This window comes from Centruroides sculpturatus, unplaced genomic scaffold (assembly GCF_000671375.1).
Source record: "Centruroides sculpturatus isolate CEXI.00-Female unplaced genomic scaffold, Cexi_2.0 scaffold78, whole genome shotgun sequence".
Taxonomy (NCBI): domain Eukaryota; kingdom Metazoa; phylum Arthropoda; class Arachnida; order Scorpiones; family Buthidae; genus Centruroides; species Centruroides sculpturatus.
Window position 1 is genome coordinate 639,353 of NW_019384629.1, and position 15,981 is coordinate 655,333.

The 15,981-nt window shown below is 30.2% G+C and overlaps 2 protein-coding genes across 4 annotated transcripts in view; one reads left to right on the forward strand and one right to left on the reverse strand.

The window, feature by feature from the left end:
- Positions 1-5,574: 5,574 nt before the first annotated feature.
- Positions 5,575-12,163, forward strand: LOC111625719 (macrophage mannose receptor 1-like). Its single transcript, XM_023368937.1, has 13 exons — positions 5,575-5,651; positions 6,559-6,740; positions 6,882-7,041; positions 7,127-7,261; positions 7,348-7,476; positions 7,547-7,692; positions 7,762-7,864; positions 7,943-8,184; positions 9,939-10,110; positions 10,212-10,364; positions 10,544-10,651; positions 10,714-10,881; positions 12,080-12,163. Exons 1-13 carry the CDS (start codon positions 5,603-5,605, stop codon positions 12,088-12,090), a joined length of 1,758 nt encoding a protein of 585 aa, XP_023224705.1. The 5' UTR covers positions 5,575-5,602; the 3' UTR covers positions 12,091-12,163.
- Positions 12,164-12,221: 58 nt separating this feature from the next.
- The window catches only part of LOC111625704, an 8,394-nt gene continuing 4,634 nt past the window's right edge, over positions 12,222-15,981 (reverse strand). For 2 of the 3 annotated variants that reach the window (XM_023368922.1, XM_023368920.1), the window contains exons 3-4: positions 15,858-15,950; positions 12,222-12,905 (exon numbers count right to left, since the gene is read on the reverse strand). In XM_023368922.1, coding sequence (XP_023224690.1) covers positions 12,678-12,905; positions 15,858-15,950 — 321 coding nt within the window. In that variant the 3' untranslated portion in view covers positions 12,222-12,677. The remainder of the gene's footprint in view (positions 12,906-15,857; positions 15,951-15,981) is intronic. The other variant, XM_023368921.1, reaches the window with a different exon arrangement.

Sequence of the window (15,981 nt, forward strand, 5' to 3'; positions counted from 1 at the left end):
TTTCTCCCTTTTCTGTCAGTTATCGTCCTCTCTAGCTGAGCTTTCCCAAGTTATTTTACAAGTTTTGAAATTTTATCTTCGGTTATCGAGATCGAAGTTGTCGTCCTGTTTGCCTCTATTCCTTGCTTTGTTAATCGGGTTCAATCAGCATTCAATTGCCTTGTGATTTGCTTTACTGCAGATGTAGCATAGCATTTCGCTTGTTCGAGATTTTGTTTGTGCATTGTCTTTTGGGGTTTTGTAATTCGGTGGGTGATATGCTCTGCAGGCTGCGAGGTTTTCTCTCTGTTCGAGTCCATTTCTCTCTTCATATCTTTCGAAGGTTTTTCTCACGTCGGAGATCTTGGGGTCTTTTAGGTTGTCGAATTGCATGGCTATTAGGTTGTACTTTTGCGGTAAACCTTTCAGTAGTGCAGTGATGAATTCTTTGTCTTCTATTTGAGCTCCCATTATCCAAGCTCTCTCTAGGAGTTTTTCTCCTCTTTATAGATAATCTCGCCATGATTCGTCACGGCTCATTACTAATCTTATCACATTGTTTCTGGCCTCTATCGCTTGTCTCCTTAGGTCTCATTCATATCTTTCTCGTGGGTCCAAATTTGTTTCGCCGTTCTACACGTTAAGATAAATGACACCACCTTGTGTCATGTTAAAATGCCTCTGGCCTGGGAGTCCGTTTTTTTCCATTTCGCCTCTTCTGCGGGATACGTAGGCGGGTCGTCTGTTAATAATTTCCTAGATCTCAACTTTCTAGGATGGCCATTATACGGTACTTCCAGCTTGTGAAATTGCTACCTGTAAACTTCGGTAGCTGTCCATGTCCTATTTCGGCCATTCTATCCGTTATAAGGTTTCTGTTTCTAAGATAGCTTTTCTAAATTTGGGCTTACCATGGTTGGTTACTCGTTCAATCCAGTTGCATCGACGTTAGAATTTTCTTCTTAGGCCCATAACCCTTTGTTCCGGTATTAGCGCAGTATAGTTTCTATATACACAATCAATCCAAGCTTCCAACAATAGAACAACTTTATTCTAGATTATAAAAGAGCTCACGAACTTTACATGGACGACTAGCGCTCCTCGTGGCAAAATGCCTAAGGCGCCATCTCACTAGAGATATAGCCGCCGCCCTTCTATAGCCAAATTATAGCCACGACACTTTCTATCAGGTCTTAAATTTTGGTGATGTGGCAGCTCACAAATTTGCTTATTCTCGAGATATTTGAACGTTCAAACATCAACTTCTAAAGCAGGGGTGTCCAACCCGCGGCCCAAGGCAAGTTTCAATGCGGCCCAATAAACGTGTAAACAAAACCGACAAATTCTTTTATTTTTGTTTATTTACTTATTTCAATGGCTTAAACTCAAAAAAGAAATTTCACAAAGCCGTAAACTTTTATACATATTTTATTTTTGAGTGAAAAGGAAATATTTTCAAATACTTGGAGATGTGTGAATAACGAAGGAATACTAAATAAAGTTGAAGTTATGACTCAAAGGATTATAGACCCACATTTGAGAAAAGGAAAGAACAAAAAATAAAAAGTAGTGAGGAATGTTGGAAAATTAAGGGTCAATATTTGCATAACAGAAGGTCTATTTAACCTTCCTCACTACTATTTATCTTTTGGCCTTTCTCTGCTTTTCTCAAATTTGGGTCTATAATCCTTTGAGTTCCAACTCCAGCATTATTTAATATTATTTTCAGCATTGAAAGACCATTGAAAGATTTGATTACCCTTTTTTCAGTTTGGCGTAAAAATTATCATTTCGCGCATTGGCTACTTTCTGGGCAACATATTATTTATAAATATATTAGTCGAATAAAAATGCACTTTAAAATGGCGTTTCGTCGTTTTTTATTAATTAGAGACCCAAATGAAACAAATATTTGTGTTTTTCAAATAAATTTTTACTAAGAATTAAATAAATTCATTTATTATAAAGGAATTATAATAAATGAATTTATTTATTTCTTAGTAAAAATTGAAAGTGACTGGAGAAGTAATTTTTTAAAATATCCTTGTTCGTGATAAAGTTTTAATATTTATTACTACAATCTAGACATGTTAATCCTTAAATATACTTGTATATTTAAATATACTTAATATACTTGTATATTTATACAAGTATATTATAAATATACTTGTATAAATTATACAGATTATACAAGTATATTATAAATATACTTGTATAATCTTTCAAATCCTTAAATATACTTGTATATTTAAGGATTGAGTCACAAATATATTATATATACTTGTGGCCCAAAACTCCATGACTTCTTCCAATGTGGCCCNAGACATAATTCTTGTTTAATCTCAAATTATAAAACATACGGTTGGTAGCTCCATATTACATTGGTACAACAAACAGACAAATGACATTATAATTTGTTGATAAACATTGAATTCGACCAGATTACCGAAGTAGTTAATGTGTCAGCTCACTCTCTGAGGATTCAGGATCGAATCCGAGTGAGCAACCTCCGGCATTTTTCGAGGATTGATTTGTCCTGAATATGTTGGGCCTCGTCCCTCATTACTCGACTTCCTCCGTTGTCGGCCAGGCCAAATCCACGATAATATGATCGAAAATAAAATAAGCATTGAATTTAACAAAAACAAATTGGTGAGGTATTACTTGTGTAATATGTAAGTGTGAAACTTTATATGATTATTGTTATAAAACTTTTATATGAATTTTTCACGGACAATTAGTCAGTCTTGTTGAGGATTAAGAAACGTGACTGCGTAATTGTGACGTTAATAACTTGGCTATAAAATAAATTTTGACGATTAAAATAACTATATTCGTTTAAAACGATTTTCCTACCTTGACAATGCAATGTGTTTCGCCTCGTTTACACACAACAGCATTACTTTCCGCCATTTTTCTAATGAAGAGAAACTTTTTTATTGTTTGATTAAATCTATCATGAATTTATAAAAAAACTCGAAGACACTAAAGTAACCAATCCCTTCTGCAGTGTGCCACAATGTAAGAGCAAACTTTGAATTTTTCGGAAGAAGATATAAAGAAGCAGGCTATTTAGTACCTAATTGGTTCCTGAAATGTGTATGAAAGTTAAAATGTAAAAAAGAACAATGTAAAAAAAATCAAAAAGCGTTTTCAAAATATTTAGATTTTATTGATTAGTATCTGGTGTTTTCTTTATAAATTTGCTAAGAGATAATTGAATTGTACTCTTCATTTTCTTTTCTTGATAAAGAGTTCTGTAACATGCTATGTCTTTTTCTATTTCCTTTCGTATATAAGATATACGCTCTCGATCATATGAAGGTTATGAGACCTTGATTTCTTTCTGTCCGTATCAACACTGATGTTTTTTCGTTTTTCACTCATGTTTATGAATTAATAAAAGCGAATATTTTCACCAAAACAGAAGTGTACATAAAGTGATAGCACACGTCCTAACATAAACTAATAAGACACAACTTATCAACACAAGCGCTAACTCGAAACGTCTCTGTTCAAGACAACCTGTGACACCGAAAATGGACGTGATTAATTAATTAATTAATGTCGGAGGGAGAGGAGGGACTAGTGATTAAGAGGTATTGTTCATAAGGGGAGAATCATTACATGAAAGTACGTGCATTTGTATCGATAAAAATCCATTTGTATCGAAAAAACCATATGTATCGATAAAAATCGAAAGTACGAAATGTATACGAAATAGCGAATTGTACGAAAGTAGAGGACCGCCTGATTCTAAGTTACATAAGCAGTGGTTGCAAAATTTTTAAATTTGAAAAGGAACTATCCAATAACACTTTTGTCTATTCTATTTTCATACGACTGATTATATGCAGGGTAAAATAATTTTTACTACACTAATTGTTTCAATAATTATTTCAAAAAGTATTACATTAATACAGGGGCGAATCTAGGTTTTTCGGGGCCTAGGACTTATTGAAGTCCAACGGGGCTCCATTTTTTTTAGATTAAAAATCTTTAAATTGGGGTTTAAAATTCATTTTTAATAAGATCAAAAGCAGAGTTGAAATATATTTATTTATTAAATGATGTTAAATTATAAATTTCATATTTATATAAAAAACATAAGAAATAAAGAAATATTATTAACAAAAATAATTCAATTTTTATGGGCCCTTGACACTTCGGGGTTCAGGGCTTAAGCCTTATTAGTCCCTATGTGAATCCACCCCTTCATTAATAGCCTACATATTCACTGTGAAATATCTGCAAAAAGCTTACATAATAGGTTGTGTAATCTCTTATAACTTAGTTTTATTTTTCGTATCTTTTGCCACTTATAATAGTTCACACTCTTAATCATGGTATGACACCATATTTTAATTTTTTAGAATAAATATTACTTTATTTTTGTTCAAGTCAATCTTTAACTTTAGAACTTTTTTATACCATTACTGTAATATTAATAAAATCATGTAGTATTTAATAATTTCTTGAAGATTGATACTACATTAGAACATTCTGAACACAAAACCTTCGACTTTTTCATATTATTCTGAAGGGTGTCGGAGACCACACAAAATTGAATGTTTTGCATCAAACACAGCTTCTTCAATAAAACTCCATTTAGTTTCTCTCCCTCTGTGTAAGATAATTGTTAATAAATAATAGCTGTTCACATATATACATACAAACGTAAATGCAAACTTATACTATTCTTTCCCGCATGTTGTAAGATCGAACTGCCCTTAGTGTTTATTTCAATCACAAATTGTCGTGAATAGATTATTATAGATTGTTTTATTGGTTATGGATTGTTTTATTGCTTATAACTTGTATGTGCATATTAGTTATTTGTGCAATATGCATATCCAACGAGGTAGCTACGCTACACCATTCTCCTAGAAATCTACAAAGAAGTGATTGAAGCTTCTTGTATGTGAAATGTGGTTCCTACTCAGACATTTATTTTTTAAATATATGATCGGTGATTTACAAGAATATAAAACTAGACAATTCTTATGGGTCGATGTTAACGGTATTGAAAGTTTACTTGTTTTTTAACCCAAGCAACGCCGGGTCTTCCTGCTAAGTTTTATATAAATGATTACTTAATATGAATTATTATTTTTTACTTGTAAAGCGATAAAATATCTATTAAAACTTACAAGAACACATTGAGTAGATATTGCGAAGATAAGATATAGAATTTCTATTGATAATCCGAAGGCCATCACTCGCAGTTTTTCAATTCATAAATAACAAAAAAGAGTGAAATATTCATTAATAGGATTTATTCTCATTTATCTCGAAATTATTGTTTTGTAGAATATAATAATTAATACGTAATAGGGAATAGACTTGTTTAATGATGCAATTTTTTATTTTATTGGACTGCTGAAATATGATTTAAATTAACAATTTGTATCAGGTAATTAATTTTACATTAATATTATTTTTCACAATTTGTTTCAGGCAGTTGTTGCGTTATAATATACGAAATTGTCTTTCATAATTAATTTTTATCTAAATGATTAAAAATATTCATTAAAGATAAGATACGAGATATCATTCACATCATTCGGCATATAAAAAGCTTGAAAAAGTTTAGCTCTATCTTTATTTGTATTACTAATAGCAAATGGCTAGATTCTCTTTATTATTATTGTTGCTGGGCGCTCTTACAAAAGGTATTATCAATATTTTTTTAATTCTAAATATCGCATTAAATGCGCTAACAATAAATTAAATTCATAAGTTTAATTAATTAATTTTCAGTTAGGATTTATGGGAATTTTACTTTTATTTTAAAAATATACTTTTTCTAATATATTTTTAAAATATTAAAATAATACAAATGATTTTTAATATATAAAATCCAAAGAGAGTTAAAGTGTATTTTAAACAACCATTTTACGAGTAAATTCATTTAATTGATTCCATTTCCAAAAATTTTCATGTTTATAAGATTTAATGTAGCAGTTTTTATATATTTTTATTTAAATTGTGATTTTTAGTTTTGCGTAATAACATAAAAAGAATTGATGTTTCTAATGAATATATAAGTATATTCTAAAATATCTAATGGATTTTAATTTGTACTATATAAAGACATGAAAATGAAAATGAAGAAAACAATGAGGATGAATGATAAATAAATACTGTAATCGCCATTGAATCGGAAATTGCTGATTAGAATAAAATTGAGAAATTTTATGCATTGTTTATCTTAAATTTAGGTAAATTAGGGAAAATAGGACATATCAAACGAATAGCCGCAATTTTATTGGACTTTTAAGGCTAAATAACTACTAAGTAATTTGGTAGGAGCCAGGAGCCAGGAGCCGGGTAGAAAAGATCCGGGCGATCTTTTCTTCCAGAATATCCTAAAATTAAATTAAATTAATTTATTTATTTATAATTAGTAAATTTAACAAGAGATGCCTCCTGTCAAATTACTTAGTAAGTATTTAGCATTAATAGCCCGATAAAAGAATCTGGCTGTTTGTTTGATATTTTAAGTAATTTTCGGGTTAATTGTATTTATTATACATAGGAAATAGAACCTCTATAAAAATACCTTATTTCTTCTAATAGATAGCCTCACGGAAGAATGTCCATATAATTGGAAATATTTTCAAGGCCATTGTTATTTGGGTGTCTCGGGATACCCTGAGAGCGCTCTTTCATGGTATGATGCCGAAGATAATTGTAGAAGAAAGAATGCTACCTTAGTATCAATTCTATCTTCGGAGGAAAATGATTTTGTTTCGAATCTGGTAAAAAAAAATCACGATTATATTATTTTTTCTCTTTTTAAAAATGCTTAATATAGAGTAATAAAAAATATAACTTGTGCATAGAAATGCGTGAATTATTATACTTCATTATTATGTATAGTTTTTATATTATAATTGCAGGTAAAACCGATAATGTTTACAGATGACATCTGGATTGGTTTACACGCTCTAACTTATCCTGGGAAATTTAACTGGTCCGATGGATCCAAACTGAGTTACCAAATTTGGGATTCAACTAGAACTTCAGCCAATAAATGCGTAGCTTTAAGGAAAGATAACGGCAAGTTGAATTTTTTTTTCATTTTGATAATGTAATATAAAATGTAAAAATAAAAGTTGATAAATAATTTATTATATTTCAATAGGGGAATGGAAAGATAAAAACTGTGGATATCTCCAAGGTTTTGTTTGCAAACGAATATCTGGAGACAAGTTTGTACCACCTCCAGTTTCAATTTATGTACCAAGTGGTAACTGTCCAGCAACTTGGTATAAATACGGTAAATATAAATTGTTAAATCTATGTTGAAGACGAAAGCAAAGTGACAAAATATTTCTTAAATGCGGTTTAAATTATATATGATAGGCTCAAAATGTTATAAATTTTTTGGTGAATCAAACGACGAAAAAGTGACGTGGAAAGAAGCCAAAGAAAAATGCCAATCTCTCGGAGAAAATCATTTTCTAGTTTCCATTCACAGCGAATCCGAACAGAGTTAGTTGCAAATAATATTAAAACATTTCATTAACTTTATTGAATTTACATTGTAAACCCTCAATTCTAGTGTTTCTAACAAGTCTACAAGCTTATCACAATTACGATGCTTGGATCGGACTGGAAAGAAGTTACACTTCCAAACTCGAAATGTGGTCAGACAATTCGATATTCAATTACACTAATTGGGTTCCTGGCGCTGGAGGTTATTATTGGGTAAATTTCTACAAATCATAATAATTATCTGAATTCATCATTTAACGTATATTTTAAATTTTGTAATAGGTAACACAATGCGCTAAATTAACATCTACGAAGAAATCTGCTGGAAAATGGGTTCCTACTATGTGCAACACAAAATCAGGCTACATTTGTCAAAGAGAACCCGGTAATTTTTTATTTATTTAATTAAAATATAGAAATTCGATATTTAAAAAAAATTCACATTTTACGAAATGTTTTTTAGATCCCGCTTATAAACCTCATGTAATTGAAACCAATAAGGATTGCCAGAAAGGTTATAGTAATTACAGAAACGCCTGCTATCGTTTAGTTAAACAAAGAAATTCATGGTCTGAAGCAGAAAAGCAATGTCGTCAAGAAAATGGGCATCTTGTTTCCATTAATGATAACTTCGAATTTGCTTTTCTTTATAATTTCGTTAAGGATGTCAAAGAAGATTTATGGATTGGATTGAGAGACGAAGATGTAAGTCTATTTGATTTCAATGCACTCCTGTTGGAATGTTAATTTCGGTAGTTTATAATATTTACTGTTAATCATTTGGGTTTGCTAATGAGATGTTGATGAAAACATTAATTTTAACTTGAAATCAATCAAAACCAGCGTCGATCAAAACATTAACTTATACGAAATAAAAACGATTGTATTATTGTTGTGTGCCGCCTGCTCTTTTGCCACGGCACCCCATATTATACACTAAGACCCACAACAAAATAACGCACCAAATAAGCTAATACTTAGTTTATTATTTGCACTTTATTACTTTACTCATATAATGAAATGTGAATGAAAGACTGAATCCAACTTGTTCGGAGTGCAATCTGTAATGTTTTTCGGGAGAGCGTCATTTTCCCAGTAACAAACGAAACCAAATAATTAATGTCTTATCATACGGTGCAGCGTGCAAGCAGGCATATCAGTCAAAGATTATTAGAGTTTTGAGATATTTTTATTATTTTTCATATAAAAATATAACGGGAGTCGTGTATATTTATAGTGCTTTTAGTATTGTGTATACCCAAAATTAAAAAATGATTTTTAATTTGGGGTATACACATATATATATTTAATAGGTATATTTAATTTATTTAATAGGTATATTTAATTCAGAGCATTGGCTGACAGAAGAGTGTTGAAAAAAATGTAGCAAGTACAGTACAGTACTTCAAATGTTACTAGTGACAAGGAGACTGAAAAGGAAAATACAAACGAACTTACAGATCCAGGCACTAGCGCTGTTTAAAATATTGAAAGAAAAGTTTATCCTCGCAAAACGTGTTGTGTTTTGTTTAGAAAGTTTATTTCCCGGCGTATCTCAATCTAAACACAGCGCAGTAATATACAGAGCAGTCATTCAACTTAACTCAGCGCTCCAGTGGTGAACCATAAAACTAATGTTAGAGAAAGTAGTTAATGAGTAAGCTCAAATGTGCACTTGGATCACCCGTCAAACTACATTGGATTTTTGTCACCGTATTATTTTGTTTGTTACTCTGACACTTCGTCATATAATAAAGTACTGTACATATAATAAAGTGTTTAATTTGTAATAGCAAATGAAGTTAAATTCTATACGTTCTGTGAATTTGAACGTACAGCACGTCTGAAATACTGGCCGAGCCAACTTGATGGAAGAGTTTTATTCCATCGGGTTGGCTCGAGCCAGTATTTTAAAATAGTCTCATTTCGTTTGGAGACTGACATCGAGGGTCAATATTCAACTCATCGAATATACACGGTCTCTACCGAAACTGAAGGTGTTGAAGAGCCCATGGAGATAGCAACCAACTCCTGCATTCTTAATTTGCCGAAATGTGTGGAAAAACATAAATAAGGGCACGAGCCTCATGGATGCATTTTAGAGATTTGTATACAGTATGCTAATGTGATCTGTTGGAATAACACAAGGATAGAATTAAATCTAATGTCATCAAATAAATGGCTATAATATAGCGGTATCGTCGCGTTGAGAATGGATAAACACACACAATGCAGCAAAAATAAAGATTTTTGTGTACTGTATTTCAATGCTTCACTAATGTTGTGGTGCGGCATATGAACAGACCAACTTTAGATTAATTTAGTATTAATATATAACTCATTGATGCAATCATTTTAATTATAAAAGAATTGTACAAAAGCAAGCTAATAAAAATTTGTGGCATTCAGCTAAACAAATTGCCGTTAGATTAATTTTTTAATGTATTCTAAAATTTTAGGGAGACGGAATTTACAGCTGGACGGATGATTGGCCTAATTTATTTTTGGCTTGGGAAAAGCGACCGGGTCAGTCCAAGACACCCAAATGCACCTATATGAACAACTCCACTCGACTTTGGAATGTCGATAATTGCAAACTTTATCTTCCTTACGTATGCAAAGTGACTCCAGGTAATTACAGTGCATATATATACATATATAAGCTATATATAGTTTTATATAAAAAACAATGTAACATAGTTCATATTAGAATTGTTGTTACTACGTGACAGAAACTCCACCAGCAATTCCTATTATAAAACATAAGGGTAAATGTCCTTCTTACTGGAACGATGCCATGGATTTTGGAGGAAAATATTGTTATCAAATTATTAATCAACAGACATTATCCTGGGGGAAAGCTTTGCAGCTCTGTCTGACCCATGGTAATGAACTTTTAAACATAATAAATACTTATTCCCAACTAATTATATTACTATTAACTGGATTATAAATTTATGTTTTGATAAAAACACGAGATTGTATAGATTTAAAGAATAGTAAAGAAAGTATAAAGAAATGATTTAATTTTATAATTTATTTTGCAATGTCCAATTTTTTGTAGGTTCCACATTAGCATCTTTTCATTCCATTTATGAAACCGAACTTCTTTGGCCTCTGATCGGCGACGATTCCGAAAAATTATGGCTGGGTCTCTTCAAGAGATTTGATGGTAAGATTTACTATTTGCTTGTGATTTATTATTATTTTAATCCGATTCTATTGTCGTTTTAGGCGAATTTGTATGGCAAGATGGCTCAAAAGTAAATTTTACTAATTGGAACCCCAGTGCCAGAAAAGAAGGTGACTGCGTTTACATGACTTCGATCGACATGAAATGGATACAACAACCTTGTGACGATGGATTTTCTCACCCAAAACCTCTTTGCATGAAAGAAAAAGGTAGTTTTCCAATTGTTTCTCTCTACTGATGTATGTACAGTGCGATCGTAATTATCGCGGAGATTATGTCCTTGAAGTGCGAGCTCTTAAAGATCCGCACAAACGAAAGCCAATTATTCAAAGAAATACATAAAAATTTGGAGGTGCGCACCGTAAACACGTAACCACGCACTCTCGCTAATCCGAACGTCGCTTAACTCGAATCAAGTTTGTTCGTTTCTTTCGCTAAATGTTCTAGCCATAAACAAAAAGAAATCGTGTATCATTTTAAACACGTAACGCATCTTAACATAAATGTAGGTACCAAATACAGTATAAAAATCTTTTATACTGTATTTGTCCGAACATCGAATATAGAGTTGCGTTTTGTAAAGGAAATTCCGTTATCAGAAAGTTAATTAATTTAATGAAATTTTTATAACGTTTCTTTTAAAATAAGAAAGTTTTAATTTTTTACATTAGATATGTTGAATTTTATAAAACATTTAAAACCGTAAACAAAAACAGATAATAAAAATTAACTCAAAAGATTTTGGTGTTCCTGAAACGGAATTTAGAGTACAAAAAATATTACATACGAGAGCGATGCCGAGGACCGTATATGTTTGTTTGTAGTCATTTTGACCTCCTTTTCTTCATATATCACCCTAATAAATTGAGCAAATCCGTACAATAATTGGTCCGGATTAGCGAGAACGTACTGCATTTATAAAAGTAAAAAAATTTTATTTTATACAAATAAGTATTTTTAAAATTTCTTAAATATAATTAGTGTAAATTAAGTACAATATGTAACGAAAATTTAAGTATACTTCAGAAGAAAATTTTCTTTAAAAATTTCTATTGAATGTCACCCATAAAAATACAGGTAACCTGAAATATCACTCGGGAAAATCACGATCGCACTTTATATATTGAAGATTAAATTATTTATTAAATTTTGTTATTATTAAAAACATCAAGATATCGTTTTTTTCATCTTAAATTTACATTCAGCCATTTTATAAAATGCCTCGATAGGCTAAATAAGTTTAATATATAACTGAACCATATTGGTTTGAATAAAATTTCGAATAAATCTATGAACATGAGTAGAATAAGCTATAAAAGAAATATTCGAAATTGTTGTAAAGTTATGATATAATTACAACTAATAAGATGAAAAATAACCTAAATTATTTAACCCGTATATTTTCAGATCGCTCTTAAACGCCCGTCCATCAGTGAAACTGAAATGTATTTTAAAAACTGTTTCGTAATTTAATAAATAATTTTAACGTAATGAAATCGAATTTACTATTAATTATTGCTTAAATATATTTTGTTTTTAAAGTGAATTGTGGAGCTATGGGGATCCCCTTTCATTATTCCACGATAGATTGACTAACGTTTAAGAAACGTCGGGATGCCTGACGTCAGTAACTTTTTTCTCGAGAGAACTGAACCTTCACACACTTAAGTGGGAGATATTAAACAGCCACAAAAATAATAATTCTAAATAAAAGCATTTTGAGAATGAATTTTTTAGCAATTTTCTAGTTTTATTGAAATTAAGTTCAATGAGTTTACAATTGTAAAAAAGAATTTCAGTTTAAAAGTCAAATACAATTTTAAAAATACTTTGATCATTTAATTCTACGATGGATGAAATCAGACAAAGTTGTCACATATAACACACATTATGAAAATTGTTTACAATTATGAAATTTTTATTTGATAGTTCATAAATTACTATATTATAATTAAAAAGAAATCACTGGGTAGAAAAATGAATCCATTTTTTCTTTATCAGCTCCTCAAGATTTGGCACCGTCACCATCTTGAACTGATTTATCGTCATTTTTTACCGATAATTCGGATGAATCCTCTGTTTTTCTCTGTCTTAACACTTGTGCAATTAAATTATCTTCTTCCGATCCAGTTAATTTAGCATCGTGATATTTAATATCACTTGAAACGTCATCCATTTCTTTCACTTCACTGACATTTAATGATTTCTTAAACATCAATCTTCTGTCTTCTTTCTAAAAGTTTAAATTATTATTATTATAAAATTTTTAGAAAGTAATTTTTAACTTCTAATGAACGTTAAATACTTTTTATTCACATCTCAACTGATCATATACAGAAATAATTAGAATTAAAAAAATAAAAGGCAACCAAATTTTAAAAATTATGAATTATGGAATAGTTTTACAAAATTTCATAAAATAAATTACTTAATTTCTAACATCAGAAGTTTTTAATTAGCAGTATTTAAACAATGGTTGGATGACAAAATAATAATTTTATTTAGCACATTCCTCATTAGGAAGATGTTAAATAAAATTTATATTAGGAATTTAAAATGGGTTTCTATTACATAGCATTGATAATTCATCTTATTTATTTATTAATATTTTCTCTCATCCAAACTTTTTTCCTAATTTTTACAACAAAAATCTGGAATTCTGAATTTGCACTTCAATTAAATAAATATTTGCACCTTTTTTCTTAGATTATTTGATGAGTTAGTACTATTATTAGTAAATGGTGTATTATTCTTTCTTCATAAATTATTTTTAAATCATCTTGTTAACTGGTGGCCAAAAGTTTCTGATTCCCTAAGTTAATTTTAGTCCAGATTAATAAATAATTAAAATAATGAATATGATTTGCATTGCATTCTGGAAACTTTTCTACATTGTTCAGTTTCCTAGCAACATAAAAAACATGCTGCATCATTGCATCTCATACACATAATTCTGTATAGAATCCTACAATTTTTAGAATTTTTTAGATGTAGAGACCTGGCCTTAGAAACATAAAAAAATTCCTTAACAAATAAAGAAGAAGTTAAATCATTTTTACTAAGACATCTTGCAACTATCATGTGTTAATAAAACTGAGGCAGAGCCAGAAAGAAAGAGGTGATTCTTGCACAGGCCAGGTATAGAAGAGGTGATCCAAGAACAAAGCAATCGATGTTTATTGCTATGTTCTTATATTTGTTTTTTGCACCCATTTTCTGTCAAGCATGCAATGCTGTTATATACATATCTGCCCCCTAAATTCCATTAGGGGTACTCAATTGCATAAGGGAGCATGGACATTATTTACTTTGACCCTACTGTACCTTGAAAACAAAGTCATGGACCCCCATTTTTTACTACATTTTGGGATTTCTCATCATAATTAATAGAAAATGGCAAAGTTTTATCAAAATCAGCCCATCAAATTTTGAGAGTGAACACAGTTCTGTAAACCACATATTTGAGGTGGAAAGTCACTTTCTCCTATGCTTATTTTTAAAAAAGCAACCCATTTTATTGATGTTTCTGCATAACAAATTGTTAACAGTTATGAATCACTAGCCAAAAAGTTCCTGAATGGGATCAGAAACTTATTGGCTGATGGCATTTTAGATTACTGAATTGTCAATCAATAAATTACATGATCAATGTTTTTCAAGAAAGCATGACTTTTATGTAAGATAATACAACTACATATAAAGCTAAGGATTCCATCAAGGAAATTGAAAATCCTTTCCTCCCAGAAGCACCGTGTGGACTGATTGGCCTGAAAACTCACCAGACCTGAATCCCACGGAAAACATTTGATTGCAATTGCAGGAGTAAGTATTTACATTATCCAGACCATGCAACAGGAAACAATTGATTCGTTGGTTCAACACGAATGGACTTCCTAATGTAGCCCAAAGTTGGCTGAGTGCACACACTTATCCTTGAAGATTAAGTGCTGAACAGAGTCAGAGATCAAGTTCAAAAGTATAAGATTTATTAGTATTGGAAATGCATTCCCAATACTAAGATAAGTCTGTGCACTCAGCCAACTTTGGGCTACATTGAGAAACATTAACTCAGACAAGAAATGAGGATATTTACAATGAATGGACTTCCATATCTTAGGAAAAGCTACCTAATACCATTCTAAGCTTCCCTAAAACAGAAAAGGAATGTTTGGCTAGTGATGGAAGCCATACTAAATACTAACACAGAAAATTGATGTTACAACTGTAGTATACAGTAAGTTTATTATTGTTAATAAATTTGAATATAAAATAGAAATTTGTGTTTTTCATTTTTTATAACTAATAAAAACAAGGAACATGTTCAGATTCAAACACTTTTTAGCCATCCTATGTAATTATATTTTCGCAGAGTTATTATTTTTCTTTTGAAGTTCCTCAGCTCTCATGTTCCAAAGTTCTCAATGAATTTCCTATTTAAAAAACAAAAAATAATAAAGACTAAATATGTAGGAATCTTGAGAAATGACAGCACAAAAACATCAATATTTTATATATCTAAAATAGTAGTAGATTAATTTTTGATTTGACTCTCGACTGTTTCAATATTTAATTTTATTTAACTATCTTAATATTTACACATTTTTTCATTAAAACAAAAAGAAAACTAATGAGTGACTTTACGCATACTTCATCTATTTCTCTTCACTAGTTATATATATATTTGCTATCAAGTAAAATGATAAATTTTTTCTGTACAAATTGCTCTTTCTAATTAAAAAAATTAATAAGAGTAAAGGAAAATGACAATGAAAATTTAGTTCATGCTAATTAGATAAAATTAAATGGAAACAGAAATCTGGTATTACAAAAATTATAGTAGAAAAGGTCTGAATAAAATGAATTGTTACTATTCAGGGAAATAAGTAACATATTGTAGGTTAATAACAAAAATAATGAAAAAACAATTTATGAATAGTACTGTCAAAGTAATTTGCTGATAGCAAAAAATTTTTTAACCTTTAAAATTTGAATTTTAGTTTAAATACATAAAATTTTATTAAAAATTCATGTTAAGGAACTTTCTAAGTAGAAATTTCGTTTTGTAGCCACAAAAGACTAAAAAAATTGATACTTTTGAAACTTTTACTGCTAATTAAAAAATTCTTTATTGTTAACACATATTACAAAGCATTGTAAGAGAATATTAATAATAATTGATGCTTACTGATTTTACCTTTTGAGCTGCTTCATTCATGTTAGTTGTTCCAGCAAATAAGGCTTTACATAATTCTTCTTCTTGTGCTGTTGTTTGAAGCATCTAAAATATTAAATAAACAAATAATAATTTT